The sequence below is a fragment of the Diadema setosum genome, chromosome 3 (assembly GCF_964275005.1).
Source record: "Diadema setosum chromosome 3, eeDiaSeto1, whole genome shotgun sequence".
Classification (NCBI taxonomy): domain Eukaryota; kingdom Metazoa; phylum Echinodermata; class Echinoidea; order Diadematoida; family Diadematidae; genus Diadema; species Diadema setosum.
In genome coordinates this window covers 47,435,624-47,463,109 of record NC_092687.1, presented here as the reverse complement: position 1 = coordinate 47,463,109, position 27,486 = coordinate 47,435,624, and the positions used below count along the sequence as shown (strand labels likewise).

At 38.6% G+C, this 27,486-nt stretch overlaps 1 protein-coding gene across 1 annotated transcript; it reads right to left on the bottom strand.

The window, feature by feature from the left end:
• Positions 1-224: 224 nt before the first annotated feature.
• Positions 225-11,520, bottom strand: LOC140246943 (galactosylceramide sulfotransferase-like). Its single transcript, XM_072326260.1, has 3 exons — positions 11,480-11,520; positions 2,148-2,682; positions 225-707 (listed from the first exon to the last, which is right to left on the bottom strand). The coding sequence occupies exons 2-3, from the start codon at positions 2,652-2,654 to the stop codon at positions 225-227; spliced, it is 990 nt and encodes a 329-aa protein (XP_072182361.1). The 5' UTR covers positions 2,655-2,682; positions 11,480-11,520.
• Between the last annotated feature and the right edge of the window lie 15,966 nt (positions 11,521-27,486).

Sequence of the window (27,486 nt, the reverse complement as noted above, 5' to 3'; positions counted from 1 at the left end):
CGTGTATGTGGCCAATCTGTCAATATAACATTTTGCTAATTATGTGAAGCTGTCATTACACATTGTCAAGACATTGTATATTACGAGAACCATGGATTACGGCGGATGCATACCAGTCGCCATAGAGACATTTCTAGTTTTTTTTTTTCTGAAAAAAAAAGAAGAAATGAGCACCCATTCGGTCTGCACCTTGGTGAACGAAAAAAAAAGAAAAAAAAAAAAGGTCAATTTTGTGGATACAGCGGGACCTTCCTTGCTATCATTCTATCTCTAATTATGTTCGTCAGCTTTTGATCACCCAAAGTGTAAATATCACACCAAGAGGGGGCGCTCTGTCTCAAGCGATAATGGCGAACTCGTCTCTCGCCGAGCTGGAACGGGTGGCTAGAATTTACGCAGTCAGCCATCAGCTTTGCCTGAAACTCTCGAAATGTAGCCAAATCTTTCGTGAAATTGCCCTCGTACTGCGACACCTTCTTCCAAAACGTCTGGTTGAAATGTTTGTATAGCAGATCGTCCGCGTGATTCCACTGCCGGATTTTCGCCTTGCGCTCGGCGCTTAAATTGGCGCGTAATTCGTCAACTCGCGCGTTCGAGCTGAGGTACGTCACTTCCGGAAAGTCCCAGTTGAGCAGCTTCTTGAGAAGGATCAACGACTCATCGTAAAACTCCGTGATCATGACGAGATCGAACTCGGTCTCCAGTTCCTGCGTGTGATTAAATCAGGTCAGAGTGGGTAGAATACGTTATTTGTGAAGGCTCGTTAGGTACAAATTGTAATACATTGTATTGTCAAAGAAGCTGAATGCAGCAGTAGCAGTAGCAGTAGCAGTAGCGGAAGCGGTTAAGTTGTATTCGTTGTTTTAGAATTTTAGCTGGAAATTGATTATTTTCTTTTGCGTCCTGAATGTGAGGGAGGAATGCAGATATTCTTTTATTTATTATTATTTTTTTTAGTAATCACGATGACTGTTCACTTAATGCGTGACACTCGATATTCTACATGGGACAGTGTGGGATGTGTCGATGACGTCGACATAATAGATAAAAGTCTCGAAGATATAAGTCATGCTATTGTCGTTATTTTAATTTGTAAGCAGCGCGTCATTCCGTTGTGAATATCTACGCCTTATATAATATCTACGTCATTTTGTTGTAGTAGTGTCGTACCAAGACTGTAAAACTCATGGTTATCCGCATACAACAAAAGGATCCGAAAGTCGGGTGAGGTCGATTTTCTGAAAATGACATGACATTATAATTCCCTTACTTTTCTACTTTAATTTCATAGATAACGCGACTAATAAAAGTACTCTGTTGCGGAGACATGATTTTATAAGAGCATGATGAATGATCCAAGAAATCAGCGTTTCGAGAAAACCGCCTTCAAATTAAAAGTTTCCTTTCGAACGCAATCGTGATCAAGGGGAGGTGTTCAGTTTTCACCTCTTGACAATAAAAGGTCTGATCATTTCAACTTCTGCGATGTTCATTCAAGTTTAGCGCCAGCGGTCTACGCACGACCAGTCAGTAACCTGGATGTCACGCACTGACCAATAAGATCACTCCCTCGTTGTTTTAGCGACGGAGTCTATCTGCGGCGCTAAATCCAAAGTCGGACTTACACTATTTTCTGTTGCGTTGAAAGTCGGAATACCATGGCCAAGAAAAACACACACGCTAGTTTCTTGCCTTTCCTTTTATCATTTCGCTTCGAGATTTCGGGAGATGATAGACGAACAATCAGATTACAACATTATGCTAAAAACCACAAATGGTGGCTTTGATTTGTTTTGATGATTTGACTCCAGACTCGATCTTCTCGGCTCAGCTGTCAGCGACTTTCGGATCCTTTTGTTGTGGTGGGTCATCAATTATTGCATCCTTATTAGCTCCTAGAGCCCCTACGACACGTTATTGACGATAATAAATTGATACACTGTACATTTTGCTGTATATGGCAAGGGAGTTGGCACAATAAACATAATGATCGCATAATACATTGCCCCCTCATGACATAGTAACAAGGCGCCATACCTATACAAACTGAACTTTATCAACCTCCCACGAACTCTCCTTATTGTGTAAAAAGAATGAACGTTTAGTATTAGGAATATAATAATATTCACCTGAATTTTCTTTCTCACGATACTTTCATTATCCATATCTTCGTGTGCTAATCCAAGGTCGTAGATTTGGTAATTTCGATACATGTGAGCGTATGGTGACCTTTTCTCCCTCAATCCCCGATAAAATGTTTCCGGGTCACTGAGGAACGCTTCGATACTTCTGGAATTTGCTGGCAAATAGAATCCAAGGTAGTTGAAGGTGAAGGAAGACTCGAATTGGGAGACGGTGTCTCGAAGTATCGTCACATATATCGCATCTTTAAACACTTTGTCGAACTCTTTCCGGTTGAAGCGAATGTGATTGGTCAGAAAGTTGATGTTGACCCCTTGCGGCACGGGTTTGACCTTTGATGCATTAAACAGGTTATGGGTGGAGAGTATGTGATAGTACTGAGGAATCAGGAACGTGCTATTGTGACGTAGACCGTAGCGCTGAAATATACCAGCCGTCGTCGTGGAACTCGTTTTATGGGTTTTCAAGAAGACAACATTGCGATCAGATTCTTGTATCTTCAACTTATCCATGGATAGTACGCGAGATGCATTAATCAGGCTGAAAGTAAATATACATGCTCTTTGTTTAACATGGGATTACTAGTAAATGATACACAACGTAATTATGAATGATCATAAAAGACGTAAATGCGGTTTGATACACTTGCATCGTATCACGTCAGTAAATGACATTCACCATGCAGGGGCGGATCCAGGAATTCTGTAAAGGGGGGGGGGGGGGGCGTGACTAATATTTCTGGTGCCACTTCCGGGTTACATTTCATTTCTTTTTTTATTTCTTTTGTTTTTAACGAAAAATAAAGGAGGGCGTGCGCCGGTTCTCAGTCTCATTCCCAGTCTCATTGATGCTGCTCCTTTTAAATTCTAGATACATGACTTCATCTCATCGCTTTCCATTTGAGTAACATAGTCTAATTGCCAATTATGTTTTGCTTTAAAATTCCATAGGTAGTGTGTGTGTGTGTGTGTGTGTGTGTGTGCACTTAAAATCCATCCATGTATGTTAGAGCAACTGTATAGTTCTGGTTTATGGTAAAAATTAGAAACTCTCCTTTTGAAAGGGTCCTTACCTGTGGAGAAGTGAGAGTTCTGAGACCATACCACAAAGTAAAAAAAAAAAAAAAAAAAAAAAATGCTGCTCCCGCTTGTGGTCATATATCACTAGCCGATAAAATAGATTTTAAATTGACTCGGGGGGGGGGGGGAGGCAATCAATTTTTTGGTCTCTGGGGTGTGGTTCAACTGCTGCGCCTCTTGAGAGATTCCACTAGAATTACTCTATGGCTTTATGTTTGTATATATATTAGTGAGTTGTTATATTACATGTCTTAACTTGCCTTTTCAGAGGTCTTATTATACAAGCTTGCTTTTCTAAGACCCCTCCACTTTTCATCTATAATGCATCTACATGCATTGTCAATTTATATTCAAATATTCTGCAAATTGTTTTAATCGCATATATTCAACAATGTATTCCTTGTTACATATTATTGTTCTTATGTAATTTTTGTATTGTGGAAACTTTGAATAAACTTGAAACTTGAACTTGGTTCTGATCCGCCACTGCCATGTGACACTCATTGTTACGCTTCTAAACAGCAGTGCACTGCGAGAACAACAGACATGTCGTATTTCCGTTAATCATCATTGTAATACGTAAACTTGATTTTAATCTGGCATAGGTCCTGCAACATTCAGATCAGTTCAGTTTGTTGTATTTTCCGTCAAGCAAAAAATTAAACAATGTATAATTGCGTATTCCGTAAAGGCCTACTTTGTATTCATGAACTCGTCATATCATAATAAGAAACAAGTTAACAAGAAGCTTTCATACGTCACAAACATTAGAAAGCAAACGATAACAGTGTATGGATACAATTATAGCAGGTGTAAAGTTTGTACTGCATCAATGTTTGCAGGAATGAGGTGAAACGCCTCGTCGTTCTGTCTGTACCAATTAGTCATTTTCTCAATGAATCCTTCTCTGCTGTGATACCACTAAGTTTATTTGGAAGAGGATAACAAGAAGGACTAGAGCAAGAAATCCGTGGGTCTCGTCCTATCACCTGAGTATCGCAAGTTCACCTTCCACCCATCCTTGAAAGATATTACCTCATTTTTTCTTCATGTTCTATCACGCCAGTGATAGTCCCTGCTAGGCTTGGTAAAAAATCTGATCATTATTTTCAAAAAGATGAAAATGTGAAGATCAATTGGCTCCATTAACTTTTGCCTCCCACCCCCATCTATCCACGAACAAGCGTGGAATTACATTCCTAGAGCTAATCCAACTTACTCATCAATTCTCAAAGCACTAATTTGGATTTACTAATTCAGGTCTGAGAGAAAGAGATTTGTAAAGATTGCTTCATTTTCTGTATACTTTTTTTTTTTTTTTGGGGGGGGGGGGGGGTGTTTGTCCCCAGCCCAGGAAAACGTTGCTCCATGGAGGCATCAAATAACATTTTGTGCCCATACAAATATCTATATCACCACAACAAAATTTGGTAAAAATTTGACCATACGTTGTCAATAAGAAGATGAAAGTATTAATTAAGGCCCCGATTTGGACCCCTCCCCCCTTTCCCACGGGCACCAAGGGGGCACCCCTGGCTCCACCATGAACAAACTTGAAACTACCGTCATCAATGCACTCACTCATACCACTAACTCAGCTCTATTACTTCTGTTTGTAAGTTAAAAAAGAACAAATAATGAATCCTTAATTTGGATGGGTTGGAGGGGGCATGGTGCCCATTTGAATATAGAATTTGAGATTCTATCCCCCTAGGGTTGAAACCTACCAAGTTTGGAAAAAAAAAAAAATATTTATAGCTCACTTATAACAGCTTTTGCCTATCAAAGGTGAGATAAAAAGAGTACAGTAACGAAGAAAAAAAAAAAAAAAAAACCAACACGCTTGATTTAATAGGTGCAGGTAACGAGACCGACATTCCCGAGTCGTATACAACCTACCCTAACGAGTCATACAGCCCACGAGTCATACAGCCCACGAGTCATACAGCCCATGAGTTTTACAGTCCACGAGTCATAACAGCCCATGAGTTATACAGTTATACACACACACGCACACACACACGTGGCTCAGTGGCAGCATTGTCCCACACGTTTATGGATATAATATAGCACCCCCCCCCCCCCCCCCGAGTCTGGCATTGCGCAATAGACCGGTTTACTAATGATATGCATAATGACGTCAACCCCACGCGACCATAGTGATTGTAACTAAGTCGGGCAAGCGAAATAAGCGCGGACGCGCGCGCCACACTGTTTTTGCATTCACGCGTGTATTATACTAATGATGCACAGGATAGAGTGCGTTAGTGTAGGCGTAGTGCACTCGAGGGTATTTACAATTGTGAAACATGCACGAGGCGAAGCCGAGTGCATGTTGCACTACATTGTAAATACCCGAGAGTGAGCTACGCCTACACCATAACGCCACGAAATAATCCTGTGCATCATTTGTTTTATAAAATGGGTCGAAAATTCGAAAACTAACATCATTTTTCAGCGTTTTTCACGTACCTTTGTGGGTCAAGACGTCCGAAGATGTTCGTCCCAAACTTTTACACACGTCGCACTCGCGGAAGTCCCGCACATACAGTATAAGTATAATGGGGGGTTGGGTTTCCGGACACCCGCATGAAAACTTACTTATTTTACATAGAATATGCACCCTTTACCTTAAAGACTTGATATAGACTCCTCATATAGGCCTACTAGACAACATACTCTGAAAACGGCGTGAGAATTAACCTGCTAAATCGTTGGATTTGCTCTTCCCAGTGGTTAGATATCGATAGCCCAGCGAAACGAACGAAAAATGGCAGCCTCCAGTTCGGATCCGTTGCAGCCGCAATTTGAACTGTTAAATGACGAGGAATTGGATGAATTAATCAATGGAACTGATTCGGCGAGCACGAAGCGGTCTCTGAAATTCGGATGGCAAAGATTTGAGGCCTTTGTGAAATTTACCAAGACTTCATTGACTGATATTTCCCATGAAATTTGGATCAAGGAAGGAGGACGGCACATCGTACAGCAAACGTAGATCTAGTATTCAGTCAATCGGGTATGCAGTACAGCATCACTATCTAGACTAGACAAACAAGATTTTGACATTTGTGACAAAAGCACATTTCCGAAAAGCAATAGAGTGTACAAGGCAGTTCTTGTAAAGCTGAAATAGAGTGTACAAGGCAGTTCTTGTAAAGCACAGTCCAAGAAGAGCGTAGAACTTCAAAGACATGATCTTTCTGATGCCAGTGACAGTGTTACTACTGTCAGTGTAGTACTGTAGTGTTAGATCTAACGTTACTAGGCCTACTGTTGCTGGTGAAGTACATAATCGTCATTATCATGGAACAGAGTCAGAGGAATTGTCAATTTCTATTCAGAGTTCTCAGACGCAGAGTCAGGTTCAGGAGTATCGGTATCGAAGTGTCTCCATTTTACAAAACTCACCTCAAGTTCGCACTTCTACTGCACCTCACTTCCATTTCCAGAACTGCGAGGTGCACTTCCACCATAAGTAAGGCAATTGGAACTTGTACATGAGTTGATGTTTGTATTAGTCTTCATTTCACTGTTCATCTTCAATTTGGTTGACGTTCACTTCACTTCAACGTCTTCACTTCACTACTTCTTCATCTTGAATTTGGTTGACGTTTACTTCACTTCGACGTTTATAGATAAGTAAATAACTCATAGACCCATTTTATAAAACTAATGATGCACAGGATTATTTCGTGGCGTAAGTGAAGGTGCGGTGCACTCTCGAGTATTGACAATGGTGCAACATGCACTCGGCTGCGCCTCGTGCATGTTGCACCATTGTCAATACTCTCGAGTGCGCCGCACCTTCACTAACGCACTCTTTCCTGTGCATCATTAGTATACGATCATTACTCGCTGCGGATAATCGACAACTTTTGTTATGCCTCCGCCAACAAAGTGGCCGGAGGCATTATGTTTTCGGGTCGTCCGTCCGTCCGTACGTCCGTACGTCCCGTTTTGTTTTTGTCGATATCTCAAGAACCGTGTGGTGGTTTTGCATCAAACTTGGTATGAGGGTATATCCTTGGGGGATGATACTTTGTGTGGATTTTAGGGTCACAGGGTCAAAGGTCAAAGGTCACAGGTTATTTTGTGAAAAAAAAATTGAAATTTCATGTTTTTCTCCATATCTCGCAAATGGTTCAAGGTATCTTCATGGAACTTATGCTTGTACCGATGGGCAGTGATTATCTAGGGAAATTGGGGGTAAGGGGTCAAAGGTCAGGGGTCAAAGGTCAAGGTCAACTCCTCAAAATATAACTACTTTCCTTATATTTATGCAATGCCTGAAGGATGTTTTTAAAACTTGACGTATGCATGTATAACCCAATATATATTCTGTGGGAAGTTTCTTGCCAAAAGGTCAAAGGTCAAAAGGTCAAAGGTCAAGTGAAAGTGCTAAATTGCACTTTTTCCTCCATATCTCAAGAATAACTCAAGGTATTGTCATGAAACTTACATATTTATGCATGTTCTACCTAACAGTGATTCTCTTTGGAACTGTGGGGTCAAAGGTCAAAGGCCAGGTTTCGATAATACTATTTTACCATTTGATACTGAAATTATACTTTTTCTCAATACCTTGAGAATTACTCAATGCATAAACTTGTAAAAGGGTCAAAAGTCAAGTGAAATCATCAGTTCCCCCAAATACCTGCACTCTGACGTTTTACTCATTCATCCAATTGAACCTAGTTCTAGTAAAGTGAACATTCAGCACATTTGTGGCAAACCTGTCATTTTAATATTTTGCCAATTGTGTGAAACTGTCATCACACATTATCAAGACATTGTACTATAGACCTATTAGGAGAACCATGTCTTATGGCGGAGGCATACACCAGTCGCCGTAGCGACATTTCTAGTTTGCTATAATCTTGCTTTGAGATGGCGTCAGCTTCAAGTTCTAGCCAAAGTTCGAGCAAGCCATGGAAGAATTGGACAGTTAAGGAATTAACTGAGTATTTTAGAGATATAGGTGTGAGCACAAGCGGCTACAACAAGGAAAAACTCATCAAACTAGTGCAACTGCCGTAGCCGATTTGGATTTGCCCATCGATCCCGACCTCTCCCGGGCGGACACCGGCCGGTCACTGCAGGAGAAGCTCGCTCTGGTAGGCTGCTCGTTCTCCGATCCTAACAAGCTCGCTGGGTTTACATCCAACTTCGAGAGTATTCCGGATTTTGGACTCGTTGACGTGTTCAACTACCTGATCATCAATCGGACTGACTAAGACTGGAAAAGCTAAAGGGATACAAGTCATTTGAGGACTACCGTCTTTTCGCGGATGGGAGTGTTTCAAGCCTGAAGTTTAATGATGTTTCGGACACGAGCCCTTTTCGTGTTTTCCTTAGTGAGGTTAGGCCGACCGGACATACCTCAACAAACCAACGTACCACACCTGGGTCGTGATGAATAAGTCAACGGGGGAGATAAATGTTGCCTACTGCGAATGTCAGGGAGGTTAGGTCTATCATTGTTTTTGTTTTAATTCTAGGTCTACGTCTGGATCTACTCTAGATCTAGTCTATATAGCAGGCTAGCCTAGGCCCCCTAACTGTTATTGTTAATAGAAAAATAGGTCAAAATCATCATTCTATTTTATGAGGTCTAATCAGTCTGAGTCTAACTTCAAAAAAAAATCCTTGGAAACATATCGATTATGAGAGATTCGTTGTCTAGTTTAGATTTCACAATCAATCATAATGCTTAAAATCATTGAAGTTTGAAGTGATGCGGTCTACTGTTGTATGTTCCGTAGCAGCAGTGTTTTCCACCCATTTTCAGAACTACTGAAGACAAAATCGAAGCCAAAATTCAATAACATCGAGACTATAGTCCAAATTGCGTTTGATCACAGCAGAATTTTCCCTCATCTAAGGTTGGGAATTGATGTAGAGCCACACGAAATGCCAGGAGGTAAAGTCGAAGTTGATGCATCGCAAACATGTACACAACATACACGTAAGTCTACATGTGGGGACGTGTCGGGGACGGCTGCAGCAGCCGACGTTGCAGGCTCGCATCCTGTTTGCCCGAGGTTGCGGCCGTGTGCAAAATTAAAGATCTGTGCATACATTAGTAAACCGGCCTATTGCATGCACAAACTTCGGTCGTTCGCGAGATTAATTACGAAATAACGCACCATGATAATAGGGGAGACGATCGTCCCACTTTAACCGTGTTGTATTTGTCGAACTCGTGGGGCTGTTTTTACCAGGGAGGTGTAAGAAAAGGAGAGACAACTCGTTCGTAATTCATGCGAACACATGTTTGGTTTCAAAGCGCTACAATGGGATGTCTAGCATTCCACTATGCGCTTTGAAGTCATGCTCTGCACCGCTCTAATTGCAACACTTGCGAAGTTGGGAGACGAAGAACGCATTTCACCTCAGGCGCGGTGGAGCACCCCAATTTGCATCTCATTATCGCCCCGTTCTGTTTGAATTTCCAACGGGCATCCACGGATGCCCGAAACTGTGTGCATGAAAAAGTCAAATCTTTACCTTCTCCTTGTGCCGCTATGCATGCCGCCAGTAAACTCAAACTTCCCACACTATCTAAGTTTTTAAACACCTTCCTTTTGATGAAAAAATTATGAAATTTGCTGCACTAGAACTTGAGATATTAAAGCGTTTTGAAAATCACCTCTCGCAAAACATGCTCTCTGTTTTTTTCCGACTGGACTATGGCCGGGCTCCAATGTGTCCGAAATTGGCAACATTAGTTCATCAGGCCTCAATCCATATATGGTGAAAGTTTTCGCTTGGTTCCACCTGTACTTTTTGAGAAATCAACTTGTTTCTACAGGGTTTGGAATAGAAAATATATTGTAGTCAGCGAAACAATTGAAAATGACGTCATTTCTTTTCCCGTAATATTGGGCATGCGTGGTACGTGAGATTCAGGATTTCATGCTCATTGCTGGTTTCCATGTGACGCAGTCAATTTTGCTTAGTGTCGCACAGCGGTGAATGCTGAGCTGCTGCCGCGCACGCTGCATGCAGCAATGCGTTATGTGTGCTGTGACATGCAACGCTACAGTGACGCGATTATATATACATGGGACCGACCTGTACGCTTTGCGTTCGTGTCATTTTTGACATCACCTTCTGTTTTTTTTTTTTTTTTTTTTTTTTTTCGACACAACCATGGCCGGGAATATTACGGTATGAAATTTAAAATGCAAGCAGATAAATACATTTCGGTGTACTTTGTTCGAATGGCGCTTTGGTTCCGCAATCACACTTCGTGAATCTTAGGATGATTTTCGAGGCATATTTTTGGTAATTTTGCTCGCCAGGTTTTCGCTAATATTTCACATTTTTTTTATCATTGTCAAATTCTTTAATATGTTATATGTGTATATTCGGACATGTTTTCAAATTCAAACTAACTCAATTTTAATCCGAAAATAGGTTTCCTTAAATTGTTTGCTTGAGAAGTTGTTTACTTTTTCCTCAACTACGCGAGTAAATGTTGTTTACTTTATGCAAATGAGGCTCGGCTGCCGATGGATTTCTGCGAGATATTGGGGTGCTCCACCGCGCCTGACCTTTCGTTGAATTACAAGCCTTATTCCTCCGTAAAATTTTAAATGAAATACTCAAATTGATTAAGAGTAGTTTAGGGAAGAATTCAATATTATAAACATGTATTTCTAGTTTCTTCGTAATGCGCAAATCGAAATGAAATGAAAAATAGGCCCTCTTAAAAACCTAATATTTTTCTATAATGCGCACACTTCCGCATGTTAGTTTTCTATCCATTAATCTGGGATATTTTGATCCTTCAAATAAAGTACTCCGCTAAAGCGTGCACCATGGACCAGCGTGCTTTTAAACTATTTGCTGTTAAAATTGTCAGTTTTACACTGCATTTTGATTCGCTGCTCAAATTCAAGGTACACAAATTCATTGTTGCCATCATTGAAAGAGAGAGAGAGCGAAATGCAGTAGGGGCAAGTATTTCTAGATGTGAGAGCGCTAGTCCCGATTATTGATGCTCTCTTTTGTCAAAGCACCTGATTTCCACCTTTAGTTAAGCGCATAACTTCTCGGCGGTGCCGCGCATCCTTCAAAGGAGAGCAGGAGTTGTCTCTCCTTTTCTTAAACCTCCCTGTTTTTACCTAGTGTGGGCTGTGATGACTCGTGAGCAGTACTGTAGGACTCATGGACCTGTTATCAATGTCGAACTCGCGGGTTGTATGACTCCTAGGTGCATCGGTCTAGCGGGATGACCCCGATCTATTTACCTCGGGCTGGTCCTATGATCTCGGGTGAAGTGATCCGACCTAGGAACGATGGCCAGTAAGATGGAGATGAACACAAGGCCGGAAATGACAAATCGAAGACACCTGCAGTGCATTCTGGGAGAACGCTTAGAATATCATGACATGACAATGAAGATTATTGCAATAATCTATGATCATAATTAAGATTAAGTTGGAACGATTACATAGAAATGTATCCTATCTGTTTTTGTACAAAACTATTTTTTATAAGCGCTGTCCCGTAGTTGAATTATGAACAAGGTATTTAATGTCTAGTATAGCAGTAGTAGTAGTAGTAGAGTAATACTGTAAATGGCAATGATAATAATGATGTTGATAATGATAATGATAATGATAATAATGATGATAATGATAAAGACAATAGTACTATCAACTATTTTAACAATGATAGAAGTATAATGATATTGATTTTATCAATGATAACGGTTATAATATAAACGTTATTAGTGATCACAAAGAGATCTAATAATTGAAATAATATGATGCTTGTATATTCAGGACAGCCTCTTCAGTGTTGCCAATGCTCTAACAGAGCTTCTTGTCTTCATGACATCGTTGTCATCAGGCGGGCAGTCCATCGAGCGTTTTGTCAGAGGTTATTATTTCTTTTTTAATTTCTACACGGGTCGTTAACGATCGCCCCGACACTGTACAGGCATGCTAACCTGGAAACATTGAACTACACATTTACTTGAATATGAGACCATTCTATTAAGCAAATGATTTTCACACAATAGATTGGCCCTATATAATGTACTCATAAAGTGTATCTTTGGCCAAAAAATATTTTTTTGATATGTGTAAGAGCTACATTTCAGTAACCTATTACACCAAGAATCAGAAAAAAAAAATGTTCAATATTAGCAAAGAAAATACATTTAAAGTTATAAACATACCACTTAAGCCAATGGGTCTGAAAAGAAGACTATAACTTTGCTAAATCTCTTGCTGGCTCCTTAATCCCCTGCTGGTTCCTGAGAACAAAAGAAAGTTGATGGTCTTTCCTTTCAGACTCACTGATTTAGTTCTTATTTTCTATGTAAAAATATACTTTTTCTTCATTCATAATTATGTAACTTTTTTTTCTGATTGTTGGTACAACAGATTACTAAAATACATCTCTTTCATATTAAAAAAAATATATATATATATATATATATATATATTTTTTTTTTTTTTTTTTTGACCAAAGATACGCTTTATCCCACAAGGATTGGAACAATCATCCCCCAGTATTTCCACTGATCAGTTACTAGCCATTCCCTTTAAATACTTTCACCATAAAATTACTTATAATAATACTGGGTCTGCTACTTACCTTCAAGTCAGTCGACGACCAAGAGACGGAAAAGCAAGCCTTGTAAAACGCCTTATTTTGGTTCTTCTCCCTCAAGCGTCGCTCTTGGCTCCTAGTGCGAAAAAACTACCTCAACAAGATACCTTCCACTTATGATGTGACTATAGCGATATGCGCTTTCCGTCGTATCAAGAAGTCGGATATGATGCTGGATTCATGGCAAATTAGACTCATACAGCAGCTGCAGCTGCCGGTACGCTTTTAATTACTTTTCTCTTTTCCGCGTGTAACCTCGGTCATCCTATTAGTACTGCAATCAAAACAAATTTCCGAGGAGGATGCATGCTTGGCTGATATCATTTCTTTTTTTCTTTTTTTGTGGTAGTTGTGTGTGTCCATCTCTAAGCATAATTAGAAAACAAACAACGATGGCTGATGTTACAACAGTACCATTATAGAACGTACCGAATCACCACAGCGTATCAACAAATGGGGTAAAGGCATACAAAGAACAACAAGGCGTCTTGTCCACCTGCTCGCTTTCACACAGTTATAACTAATAACACCCAGTACTGTTGAAGGTAGTATTAGGCCTAACAAGGTTTCTACATGTATGTGTGCATACATTATGTTATGATACAGGTGCATTATGCAATAACGTGCGTTATGTATGATAAATGTATGTATTGTGTATGTATGTTTGTATGGTTATAGTAACCATAACGTGCGCCAATGTGTAGGTATGTATGGGTGAATGTACTTTTATCATGTACGCGTGTATGTAACTATAAGTAGGCCTATGTATCTGTGTGCATATATTATGTATGCCCTTTGAAGGTAAGTACCATAAAGCATCTACATCTCCCTAGCTATATACAGATACGCACACACACACACACACACACACACACCGCTGTCCTATCATTGTCCATTTATTTGGATCGGCTTTCTATCATTTTTAGAAAGGCGGGAGCAAAATGGAGTACCGACTTGAAAAAAAAAATCGTTCTTGGAACACAGCGACAGGTGCTGCAAGAAATATAGGAATAGAGGGGAAAGGGCAATGAAATTACATTTGAGTGCCTTCTGTGGTCGAGCTTGTTTTCAGAGTCAACATACTGTCATCTTCGCATTACCAATGCTCCGCTGGGTCGGAATACCGTCACCTGCAAAGCAGTGCGGTTACCTAAATCATATTATTTCTTCTTTTTTTATTTTCTTTCGTGCCAGAACAAAATCATAACTCCCAGGAAAAGAAATACTGCGCATTTTCTGTGGTCTTAATAGGACATTGGACAAAACATTAACTCTCTTCCGGCAAAGACTTGGTCAATTAAACAAACAGAAAAAAAAGCAACTTATTGACATATGACCCGAATCCAAATATGACAATACAATATTGTTGACTCTGAGCTTGATATAAATGATTACACGATTATCCGTAAATACCGCAACAGACATGGCGGAGGAGTAGCCATGTACGTTAGCAATTACTTTGGTTATTAGAAGTGTTAACAATGTTGAAAGTGATATTGAAGCAATCTGAATACAAAGGGTAATAAAAGGTGATAAACCACTGGCTGTATGTGTTGTGTATAGACCGCCAATTTCCTCTGCACATTTTTGTTCATCTCATTAAGTTACATGCTAGGCAATATTGTGACTCAAATGCATAATGATGTTAGCATAGTTGGTAACTTTAGCTGTCATATGACCCCTTCCAGAGATGATAGTACTCAAAATAATTTACAGTTAATAATAGCAGGATTTTTTTCTACCAATCAGTCGATACCCAACTCAAATAACAGATTCCTCTAAATCTATTATTGATTTGATATTTCGTACTGATCCAGATATTCACAGTACTTCAGGAGTATTACTACGCCCTTTAATCCTCATTACATTTTGTTCACTGTGTATGGAGACGAGAGCCCCAAATCATTTATTTAAAAAAAAGACATTTTATGGAGAGATTACAAAAACTTTAAACAGTAAAGAATAATTATAAGGCTGTCTGAGGAAAATTTCAGTATTATTCATAGTATGCGTGAAACAAATGAAGCATGGAAATTCTGGTATACCTAACTCCTGAAGACTGTTAATAAGCACAATCCATGATAAAAGGAAACGATTGAGAAATAACCAATGACCTTTGGATTGCGGAAAAAAAAAATGTTACCGTCGTGATCAATATTTATTTCATAAAAAGGCATCGACAAGAATAACCCGTAACACAGTTAAACTAATTTTAAGATTTCCAAAGTGTCGTACGGCCTTTTTATCAAAAAATCATTTGTTTATAAAGACTCAGAAAAAGTAGAACAAGCTCCCTGAACCTTCCCGCTTTTTTATAGCGTAGAGTCATTTAAATATTACCTCAAACACATAAAGGGGCTGTTTTATCCTTGCTTGTGACCTATTGTCAAGCACCCACTTTTTGAATACCTCATCACGTTTCTTTTCCCATCTCTTCTCCCATCTCTTCTCTAGAGCACATGTGCTTTCGACTACAATTTCGTAAGAAAAAAAAAAGCCACATAATTATTTCTGTACCAGGAGCAGATGTTGCACGATGGGGTGAACGGATTCTAGAGTTCATTGTTTTTCCACTGATATAATAATGTTTCGTCTTATCTCAATCAAAATTCAGTGATCCTTTTTCCTTCAAACATGTTAATGTTAAGCGATCTGCCTATAATGGGTGGAAAATGGTGTATAACTGAATTTTGGTAAATGTTCAGAAATATAGAAATGCAACGAACGGGACAAATCGTGTTTCATCTGTAATTATCCCCTTTTCACTGTTCCCTACTACCGCCGCCTGTTTCTTCTTCTTCTCTCCTTTCATCTTCTGATTCTTTATTTGCTTTTTCAGAAACGTTTCCGTCTGTTATTTCTTATTTCTTATGTGTAATGTTTTTGTTTGCAAACTTTAGGCAAAAACAGTGATGTCTGATGTTCATTAAGGGGCAGTATTTAATTTAGTGTGAGATTCTGATACTAAGAATGTACCAAGTATACTAATTGAGTTGATAGGCCTATTGCTGACATAATTGAATGTAATTACAGGGATCTCTTTGAATCCTTTCTTTTTGTACGTATATAAAACGTAGTTTTTGTAATAATATATAGATTTGCAGCCACTCCAAACGAAAATCACGAAATCGCTGTATGTAAACAGGTAGTTGATTACTGTATTTTTTCGGTGTCTTTCCAGTGCCCCTTATACGTTCTTGATTTAACATCGTGCATGGTTTCATATTGTAGTTGATTTTCGTATTCAAACTTATGAATATAAGTTAAATTGAGATAAAATGTTATCAATTTTCTGGAAATGACAAAAAAAAATAGATGTACATTGATTGAATGTAAAGTGTTATAATTGTGGCATTATTATTATACTTGAAGCCAGAAAAATCGCAGAGGAAAAGAGAGACATTTATTTCATGTTTCAACTACGCTACGTGTAAATTAATGATTGAGAAAAACAAGGTGACCTATATCAAAGATTGTTATATTCATGGAGGAAAAAATGGTAATGGTCTTCATAATTATGCACCATCCATTTATTTATTTTTTTTACTATGATTATTGCATTCGCTGAAAAGCAGGGTAGCGATGATGTACAAAGCTACTCTGAGTTTACACTCTTATGGTTATCAATTAACAAAGTGACAAATGGTAAAAACTAAAGATTGTGAGCTGGAAACAATATCTGGGACCAGAGTTTTGATGAATCTGCTTGAAATTAATGGATTGATATGGAATGATCAGTTTCCTGAAAAGTCGTTGTACGATAATTCAAAATCTGTGGGCATTCAATCATAACCGTCAAGTAAGAGATTATCATAACTATGGAAAAAACCTAAACTCATCATAGATCAAAAATCCATAAGACATCATGGTCTGGATGGATGGAATTCACTGACTGGTGATCGTAGATGCGCTTCTTATCTTAAATTTTTTAAATCATGCTATTAAAAAAAAAAAGAAAAACAAGCTGTTCTCACAATGTATCACTCGAATTAGAATTATGCTCACCGATCTATCCCCCTCCCCATCAGATTTTAACAATAATAATTATTGGTTAACTGTAAAATTGTTGTTGTTTTAAAGAACGAAAGGAGAGAGAGAGAGAGAAAATGGGGCCCTATACAAATAATTTGCCCCAGACAGCACTTAACATAAAACAAACATTATAAATCTTATATCAATATAAACAAGAATATACCAAGTCTCCACGAGGGAGCTCATATTGTCTCCACGAGGGAGCTCATAATATCTCCACAAAGGAGCTCAATACGTCTCCACGAGGGAGCTCATATGATATTGATGAATACCTCATATTCTTCAAACTAAAAAAAACTACATAAAACACGCGCGCGTGTACCGCACACTAACTCATCCACGTGCACACACTCAAACACACACACATACACCTCCAACCACGCACACACATACCAATATCATGGTTCAACCCAATGTAATATACGGTATTAAAAAAAAAGCACACACGCAATGATATGTTTTACAAAATAGATAAGATTACTATATGGCTGTAACATTATTTCGAGGGAAAAAATACAGTGTTTATATCAAGGAGCTCTGAGCGTCACAGCAATGATTCGGGGAAAAAAAATTCTCATTGTTTGAAATAGTATCTTCAGGAAAAATTAGTTGGTCTTGTTTTCATTCTAAAAGCTCCCAACTCCTGAACACTGTATAATATTGTCTTTCTTCTCTTCTCTTCTCTTCTCTTATATTGTCTGCTCTTCTCTCAACTTTTCCTATTTGGGTATCTCCTAATTCATTTCCCTTAATTTGGCTTCTGTAAATAAGATAGTACTGCAACACATCATAATGACCAGAGACCGTTACCAAAGTCAAGCGATTGGCTTATAAGGTCTCCTGCACTTGCTTACTTTAAGTTATGAAATTCTGTACACATAGGCATATTATTCACATAATCAATTATTTCTTATTACGAGTATAACTCTTGTCTGTATATTCTTGTGAATTCTTTTATTTTGTCATACTGACTTCTTTCATAAAATACATGTGGATGAATAATACTTACGACTGAAATTTAAACTAGTCTGCTTGCTGTATCAGATCAGAAATCAATAGGAACTTTCAAAATGACGATTTGGATCTTCCGTGCAGAGTTACACGCAACATTGTATATTTTGTGTCATTTTCAAATGAACATTCAAACACAATACATGCAGCGATCAAATGCGATCGATTCACTCAGGTTGTAAGACATGTCGTAAGCGTTTTGCACAACGTTACACGACTTGACGCGAGAAATTGCACAATACTGGATATAAGTCGAAGCTGCTCTGCACCCATTTGTGACCCTCATCAGAAAACCAACAAAAAGTCCCATCCCCCACCAAAAAAAAAAAAAAAAAAAAAAAAAAAAAAAAAAAAAAAAAAAAAAAAAAAAGGTGAAACGGGTCAACTGAGTCAATCTTGAGCTCTTCGTGTTTTCTGAAGTAGCTAATTCTTCTTTTACATTATTTCAAAGTTTGGTACTATAGAATTAATGGGAAATTGTGTGTTATTTGTTTACTTACTTTTTTCTTCTTTTTTTTTTCAGTTTTCCGGAACAATTTTTTTGGTAGAGTAGGGTGATCATTTATGTCTTAGAGGCTCCTCATTTCTTGAAAATCCTTCGCACACTCTTCACTTACAACTCTAAAAACTTTTGAAAGGATAATGCTAGTGCTTTGAAAGTTGGCATCAATCGTGGATAGAATGTGTTGATAGAGGATTTCAGGTTAATCCGATAATGCCTTTATTGTAGTTGCTGTGGTTTACATTCTGTTTTGTTTGTTTGTTTGTTTGTTTGTTTGTTTTTTGGTCTCATCCATTGCACAGGTAGCAAGGCTTAGTAAAAGATTAAGCGCTTGAATAGACCTTGCACTTCAGAGCCTCTTTCCTCATTTCACACATTTCAAGAGTTTGCTTTCTTTCCAATATTTAGATAGGTTAGGAGAGCCCATTTGAATTGAGTTATACATCATTTTAAAGCTTACAGTCTGCTCTTTCAGAATATGTCCTTTACTAAAAATCCATGTCTGGCGACTTTTTGTTGGTTTTTGTTAGCAGCTTAACCCTCACGATGACAGTCTCCTACCTTCAATGTTAGCCTGCCTCTCAAGCTATTTACTGGGAAAATATCAAAGCTATACTGATCTGATATTGACATGTTTTGTATATTTCTGTTTAATAGTTCACAATACTATCGCTTATGCTCATCTGTTTGTGTTATGCTTGCTTTCTTGCTTTCATTTTAATCATTGCATTTTTTTTTTTTTTGGTGTCTTTGAAATCTGTGTTGAATTTGTATTTGGTTGAATACAGAAATTACCCAAACCAAACCAAGAAAGCGAACAAAAACAAACAAACAAACAAACAATGATGATGAACCCACAACAACTCGCAAGAACATAATGCGAGCAAACGCGAGCTCACAATAGTGCAACAGTCCCTTCTTCTGGCCGCTTTCATTGTACCATGGACCAACTAATGATTGTACGACAGCCTTTGCATTCTATTTTGTAGAAACCTTTTTTCTTTTCTTTTTTGCGTCCTGATGACATCGTCAGCGATTGCCATCTGTCCTAAGACCCATTCAAATCGCAAAACGGTCGCAGTAATATAACTTGTGAAAAGGGTCTTTAAACATTGCATTTCCCAACAGACTGACGGATTCATTGTGCGCTTTGAGTGTCATGCGGACAGATTTTAATATGATAATTACAGATAGGCCTATTCAAAAACAAACACACAAACAAACAAATGGTTGGGAGAGAGCCTGAGTCTTGTTTTACTACCCGTTTGTTCCAATATTACTGGCCATTGTGTACGTGTGTGTGTGTGTGTGTGTGTGTGCGTGCGTGTATGTATGTGTGTGTGGAAGTTAGAGTGTACTTATCCTGTAAAAACTGACGATGCATGATAAAACTTTGTTAGCATTGATCTGGTCTTTAAGTCACAGGATTTGAACCGTATCCTGCGAGTTCTTTTATAATGAGGTGCGGGTGTCACAGAAACAAGGCACGCTGTTTGCACGAAATAACTCGCCCTTCACGCTACCATGATCCGACATTGGGCCGAATGCATAAACGCTCGCAATTGCTTGTGCTATGTTATTATACTAATGATGCACAGGATAGAGTGCGTTAGTGTAGGCGTAGTGCACTCGAGGGTATTTACAATTGTGAAACATGCACGAGGCGAAGCCGAGTGCATGTTGCACTACATTGTAAATACCCGAGAGTGAGCTACGCCTACACTAACGCCACGAAATAATCCTGTGCATCATTTGTTTTATAAAATGGGTCGAAAATTCGAAAACTAACATCATTTTTCAGCGTTTTTCACGTACCTTTGTGGGTCAAGACGTCCGAAGATGTTCGTCCCAAACTTTTACGCACGTCGCACTCGCGGAAGTCCCGCACATACAGTATAAGTATAATGGGGGGGGTTGGGTTTCCGGACACCCGCATGAAAACTTACTTATTTTACATAGAATATGCACCCTTTACCTTAAAGACTTGATATAGACTCCTCATATAGGCCTACTAGACAACATACTCTGAAAACGGCGTGAGAACTAACCTGCTAAATCGTTGGATTTGCTCTTCAAAGTGACTCCATGTACGCGTCCGGTCCCATAACGCTTGGTCTACTGTACTGTACAAAGTGTACGTACAGTATACGTACGTACGCCACATATGTTATGCACAAGGGAAGACAGGCCGGCCGGCCGGCAGCCCGAACTAGAAATTGTTTACAGGAGGATTGACAGCGCGTACGCGTATGCATGCAATTCATCAAAGGAGCCGCCGCGCGCACAGACGATCGGCAATCTACCATAGGATTACAGGCAGTGCAGTTGTACTGAAGTAAAGGAAGGGGGTGTGTCTCATTTCAGCGCTTCCTATTGGCTACATTCTTGAACCCATTTTATAAAGCCTTTTACTCGAATCCGTATGCATAAAAACAAGCAATTGCTTGCGAGCAGAAGCTTTTGCTAGCAAGCACAAGCAATTGCTTGAGTTAGAGACCAAGCATTTGCTTAAAAACGTATGCATAAAACGTACCTTTTGCTAGTTCTTGCTAGCAATTGCTTACGATTTTCCAAGCTCTGTAAAATGAGCTTGAGCTTTTGCTTAACCGGAACGTTCCCTTTTTTAATCATTTTCATATTCATGAAAGAAAAACCACACTTGTGAAGGAGTGGTATAAATCTACAAGAAATTACTCTTGAGTGGTGTAAGACACTTTTTCATTTCAACACCGGGAATGTCCAGTGGTTAGCACGCAAAATGTGATGAAAATCAGGATGTCTGACTTCGGTGGAGAGCAAGAGCTAGAGACCTCGGTCTCTCCGCGTGCGATCAGGCAGATCCGGGCTACTATAAACCGCAGTGATGGGAATCAGCCAGTAATACGTGTGTGTGTATAGATGTGTGTGTATAAGTGTTTGTATGTGCATTTCATAGCTCTTCTGCTATGTCAGGAAATGTTTCCTCACACACATGCCCTTTCAAATACATGCCGTCACACTCGCCTTTGTTCTTGTGTTCGCACAGGCGTGAAGTCCCTTTTGTTGAAAACGCAAGCAATTGCTTGTGCGGGACAAGCAAAAGGTAATAGCATAAGCAAAAGTTTATGCATGTAGATTTAAGCAATATTGCTTGAGCTAGACCTTTTGCTAGACGAGCTTGTGCTTTTGCTTGAAGCAATTGCTTACAAGCAATTGCTTGTTTTATGCATTCGGCCCATTGTGACATCTATGCACGGATTCTTTATCGTTTCAAGTTTAATGACTGTTTGATGAGGTTGTAGAATTGATTCTGATCATGGGACTTGGGTGTGAAGTTACGTTTTACAGAAATTTAGTGCAGAAAGGTACAAAACATTTGTGGTATTTAGTTGGGGACGCATTTTTTGGGTATGTTAATGATCATGATGACGCAAAGGTGATCTGGAGGGGACATTGGAGATAAGTAGGCGATTATCATAAAAAGTTGAAATGATTATTTGAGCTCTGTAAAGTATTAGTTGTAACCTCACAGCAATACTTTGTCAGTCCTCAAAACATGTTTTATAACACCCCGACCCCGTTTGCAAATTCCTGATATCAGTTATCCGACCAATCCGTCTAACCTACCAATCGGCGCTTTCAAGTCTATACCAGCATTTTAACTATCACTTGAATATTCTCAAAAGAAAGATTGAAATTGTATTCCTATATGTGGAACGTACCTTCCCGACTTTCATCGGTTTATCACAAATTCACAAAAAAAACTACGGACACGGTGCACGGACACACACACACACACACACACACACACACGCACACACACAGAGTCTTACATGCATTCAGATACTTCAAACATACAATCACATCTATCCGCTCACCAATATAAATTCGTTTCGACACGGAGTCTCGTACAATTGTGTTTTTTCTTGTGCTTACAAACTTGATTTCTCTGAAACCATTATGTCATTCTCTACCGTCATACTACAAGGTCATGAGCATCACAGATACACTCAACTCCAACGAACAGCTGCAGTTTGCCTTTACACAATCATAATAATGATAATAGTGAGACTCTTATAAAGCGCACATTTCTAACTAAAAAAGATACTCAATCATGAGTAGTCTGTGTTCACCATTCTATACTTATGCACGTAAGCACGCCATTTCATGCTTACACACGTGACCATGATGCACACACAAACATACATGACTTGTGTCTCAATCTTACTTTTGCCACCTTCTCCACAGCGTACTAGTACTTCACTCAGTAAGGACTTCTTTTGAAGATCAAAAACCACGTCTTTATAACACTTGTCTGATTTCATATTTGTCATTGTATTTTTGTCTCCCTCTTTCTGAAAAGAAAAGAGAATCTAAAGTCAAAATCACAGTCAGTGACGCATCGTAGAACGTATTTGTGAATAGGTAAAAATGTTTCTATTAAAGTCACGTGACGGATGAGAGGGAGAATATGCTTTTACAATGTCAATCCTATACTACTGGATAAAGACTGAATAATAATAATGTAGGCCCTAATCGTATTATCAATCAAATCGAATATGATTTGATCAAATGCTAATTTCTCTTCCTTCATCAATGAATTAGGTACTGTGACAAGATCCGATTCAAAACGAATCCTCTCAAAAGATATGAAGATGGAAAGATATCTATACTCACAAACACAATTACAAGTGCGTATCTAATAAATATTCAATTCAATTCATTTTCAATTCATTTATTTCCATACTTCTCATTTGTGGACATTATAACAGAAATCAAACAAGTTCTTTCACCTTGTAAACAATGTGCAAAACACAACAATATACATGGTGATAACACAGTAATTATATGTAATAACTGGTCAAATTCGAAATCGAGATGGGGTTGATCAAAGAAAAGTATGGCGGGACCTACATGAAAGCAAGCTTGTTTGGCTGTAAGCTCCGAGTAATCAGTGTTTGTGAAAAAGAAACGGAGAACGGATAGTAGATAAGACCAGATGATGTAAGAGTGCCAAATAAGAAAAAAACAAAAACAAAATTAAAATTTGAACTATTACTGTGACCGAGATATCATTGGTTTCAGGAGGACAACATGATTTGCATAATCATAAAGCCTACTTAGGTATATACATAATGTACACTATAAACTGTTGTTGCATTAATGCTATCGCCAGGATATTATCAGTAAGACACAAGAAGTAACATGTACAGCTATCAAGCCATTTGGTGTCCGCCGTCAAGCTCTGTATAGAAAGCTAGAGAGAGAAAGAGGGAAAGAGGAGGAGAGGGAAGCGAAGTAGAATGTGGAATTGATAATGATGAATTCGGAGACCTGACAGCAAGACCTTAAAATGGAATCTGCAGCGTGTTGACAAGAATGTTTGATCGGACAATAACAATATTACATAAGACATTACAATTATTCCGTTTCTGCAAGATATGCACTCAATAAAGACTCTTTTAATTTGCGTTTAAAGGAATATAAAGACAAGCAGCTTGTTATTTCGGGGGAGAGGTCATTCCAATATCTAGGACCCGTATACATTACCGTTTTTTTTTTAGCGAAAATTGTTCGAGTACGTGGAAGGTGAAATGCGTCACTTTGGCGGGTATTATGAATCAAATAGTTTTTCCTGAACATGCGAGTGAAAACATCCGGTAACTCCTTGGCAGAAAATGTATACATAAATATGCCGACGTTGTAACTAAATAAATCTGATGTTTTCAGTATCTTATTTTTGAAAAATAAATCATTCGTGTGGGACAAATATCCAACATGGTTGATATTTCTGATGGCGCGTTTTTGAACACAGAACAGTATGTCAAGAAGATTTCTAGGTGCATTCCCCCAAACAAGAATACCATAATTAAGGTACGGAGTAATCAATGTAGAATAAAGATTAAGCAGGATTTGACTTGGAAAAACATTCTTCAGTTTATTAAGAACACCCGTATTTTTGGAAAGAATATTACTTAAAATTAAATAACTGACGTGGGATTTCCAAGACAAATCACTGTCAATAAAAAGCCCTAGAAATTTTACACTACTAACTTGATTTAGTTCAGTTTCATTAAACTTAATGTTACAAGGAAGGGTTTTAAGACTGTTGCTAAAAAGCATACAATGAGTTTTATCGACATTAAGTGACAATTTATTGGCGTATATCCAAGATTGCACAGATTTAAGTTCTTTATTCATTGTGTTAAAAGGGCATTTTACCGGTTTTTTATTTTTTTATATGTTGTTCTTTTAATTCTAAAAGACCCAGCGGTGCAAACAGAATCAAAATTTCATAACGATTAAGTCTGTAATTTAATGTTAAAAATTGAACTTTTTAGGTATTATGCTAATGAGCTGACGAGCCCGGATGTTATGATGTCACAGGTGCTCTCACTATTACTGATTACAAGTGCTTGCATACGCGTACGTTAATTCGTATCGAGTAGCAGACGACGTTTAGGCCTAATTTAGCTAGCAGGCGGCGCTTGTGTACTGTTCTATCCATGTAGATATCTCAAATTTCACTAAACCAAATCGCACCAAAATTACAGGACATACTTCATAGCATATTTCAAAGTATTCTCTTATATTTGAACGAAATCAGTAATCGAGAAGTATCAATATTGACGCCGATTTTCAAGTCGTCACTCAAAAAAAAATCACTCTTCGCGAGAGATCTTGGCGAACGCAAGATGCACAATCTAGAACTGAAGTTAGCCGACTAGTACTGTGTGAACGGGGAATTTACGCGAGAACTAAACTCAAAAGTGTAATGATTTTTGCGACTTGTGTGATATAGGAACTACATTTTTCATTCAACTTACCACAAATAATTTGTAAATTTATTTATTGCCCCCGATTACTTGAAAGATTTGTCTCATGATATTAAATGGCTAACTTCAGTCTGTGCGTGCGCAGCAGATAGACACTCTAGGTAGGGCCTGGCCGCAATCACTCATGTTTATAGTCGTAGAGCAGATTATTTTTAGCGACGCCGACAGGAAAGTCGACATTTACACTTACGCTTCCCAACATGTGATTTGTTTCCAATCAATGTGAGCTGTTGGATATGAATCATAAAGTACTTCCTGTGAGTTTGGTGCCATTTGGCAAGGTGAATTTTGAGATATCTACATGGATACGGAAGTACGCTAGCATGTAGCACTATACCTACACCAGCGCTGGGATCGCGAAGCGGCGACACTGTGTTAGAATCTACGTGGTCAGGCCACTCTTCCGAGATATGGGTCCTAGTAGGCCTACTGAAACAAACTGTTAAATCTAACATTAGTCCTTGGTGTAAAGAACACCACTATGAGATTTACTCGACTACAAAACATCGGAAATCCATAAAGCAGATACCTTACCTGAAAAATTCAGCACAGGAACAACAGTGCCTGCAGGACAAGGGTCCAGATCTAGATCTGGGGTCTGGACTTTCTTCTGGACTTTCTTCAAGTTCTGGCAGCAGGGTATGTAACGTTACGCTGTGCCTTAGCGCTGTGCACATAGGGCCTACAGCTGCAATGTCGACGGTGAGTGTAGGGCCTACTCATCAAAACTTGGACTGCCACGTAGAACCTACTCCTTGACTGTTCAGTAGTCCTAGTCCTAGTTCTAGTATTTCAGAGTCTATGTGTACTGGGTACCGTTTTCATCTCACTAAGCGTAAATCGTGCGTGCCGTTGAAGAGAGTCTATAGTACTACATTTGGATTTTCGAGATTCAAATTTCAGTTAGCCCTCATCTACGTTAGATAGTTTGAACTGCACTGGCGAACCATCGCTCGATCATGATCATCAGTGCGTAACGTTACTTACACACGGTCTTCTATGGGCAGCACGTTCGGATAACGATGCCAATTTCATTTTGCATATCTGGAATTTCCCTACAAGTTTTATCTAAATATAAAGCTGTTGTAGAGCTTGCTTTTAAAGATTAATAGATATTGTTTAACATATTTATTATAGCTCCATATTGCAATTATACTAAATAACAGCTTTTGGAGTGCTTCGTGTGAGATGTCATCAGTAAATTGGCATTATGTAGTTCGTCTTGCTAATGTCGGAGTTGTGCACAAAGAGCACCTGTGACGTAGGCCAAATTGCGTGGATCGTTCCATGGCTTGCTCGTTTTCATTTTTTTCAAAAAAAATCATTACAGGCTTATCCTGGGTTTTACAATCCTCTCTTTCCAGTAGTAGGCATCAAAAAATGTAGATTAGAATTATCAGACAATTAGAAAATGTCAGTACAGTTTTCTTTTAACAAGAGTATAAGGATCTCTGTGTGTAAAAAAACAGATTGGAGTCGTCAGCAAAACATATAAAGGAAAGAATTGGCGAGGAACTAGGAAGATCGTTAATGTACAAAATAAACAATAGTGGGCCTAGTAAGGAGCCCTGTGGAACACCACATGAAATTAACTTTAACTGAGAATCACGACCATTTATACTCACAAATTGTTTTCTGTTTGATAAATAATCTCGAAACCAGTCCAAAGCCTTCCCACGTATACCATAATGTCGTAGCTTGTAAATCAGAATATCATGGTCAATTGTGTCGAAGGCCTTTGAAAAATCAAGAAAAACTCCAATAGTGTGGGAGACATCATCTATAGCATGAGCAACTTTATGGATAAAAGTGAGTAAGGCATGGGTCGTACTGTGGTTTTTCCTAAAACCAAACTGGGAGTTACAAAAAACTTCACACTTTTCGAGAAATTTGTGTGTGCGTGTATATACCAACCTTTCAAGAAGTTTTGAAAATGAAGTTAACAAAGAAATAGGGCGATAATTTATCACAGATTCTTTTTGTCCTTTTTTAAAAATTGGTACAACTTTATAGCTATTTTCATTTTTTGTGGAACTATGCCAGTTGATAACGATAAATTAAAAATGTGTGTTAATGGTGTAACTACTTCATTAATGTTTTTAAGGAGGAAATTGGTGATTCCGTCACATCCAGAGCTTTTCTTATTGTTCAAATTTTGCACGATATCTTTGATTTCTTCTTCAATGACTGGTTCGAAAAAAAGAGACTGCTGATTCTGGTCTTTTTAAAAAGTAATAAAAATCAGTGTTTGAGTGTGGAATACTGCTGGCAAGAT

What these genes read in the sequence shown, in the direction of transcription:
- LOC140246943 (XM_072326260.1), bottom strand. Translation starts at nt 2,654, where the DNA reads ATGGATAAGTTGAAGATACAAGAATCTGATCGCAATGTTGTCTTCTTG. An exon ending in ATATGGATAATGAAAGTATC is followed by an intron (nt 708 to 2,147) that starts GTGAGAAAGAAA and finishes AATCACACGCAG; the next exon opens with GAACTGGAGACCGAGTTCGA.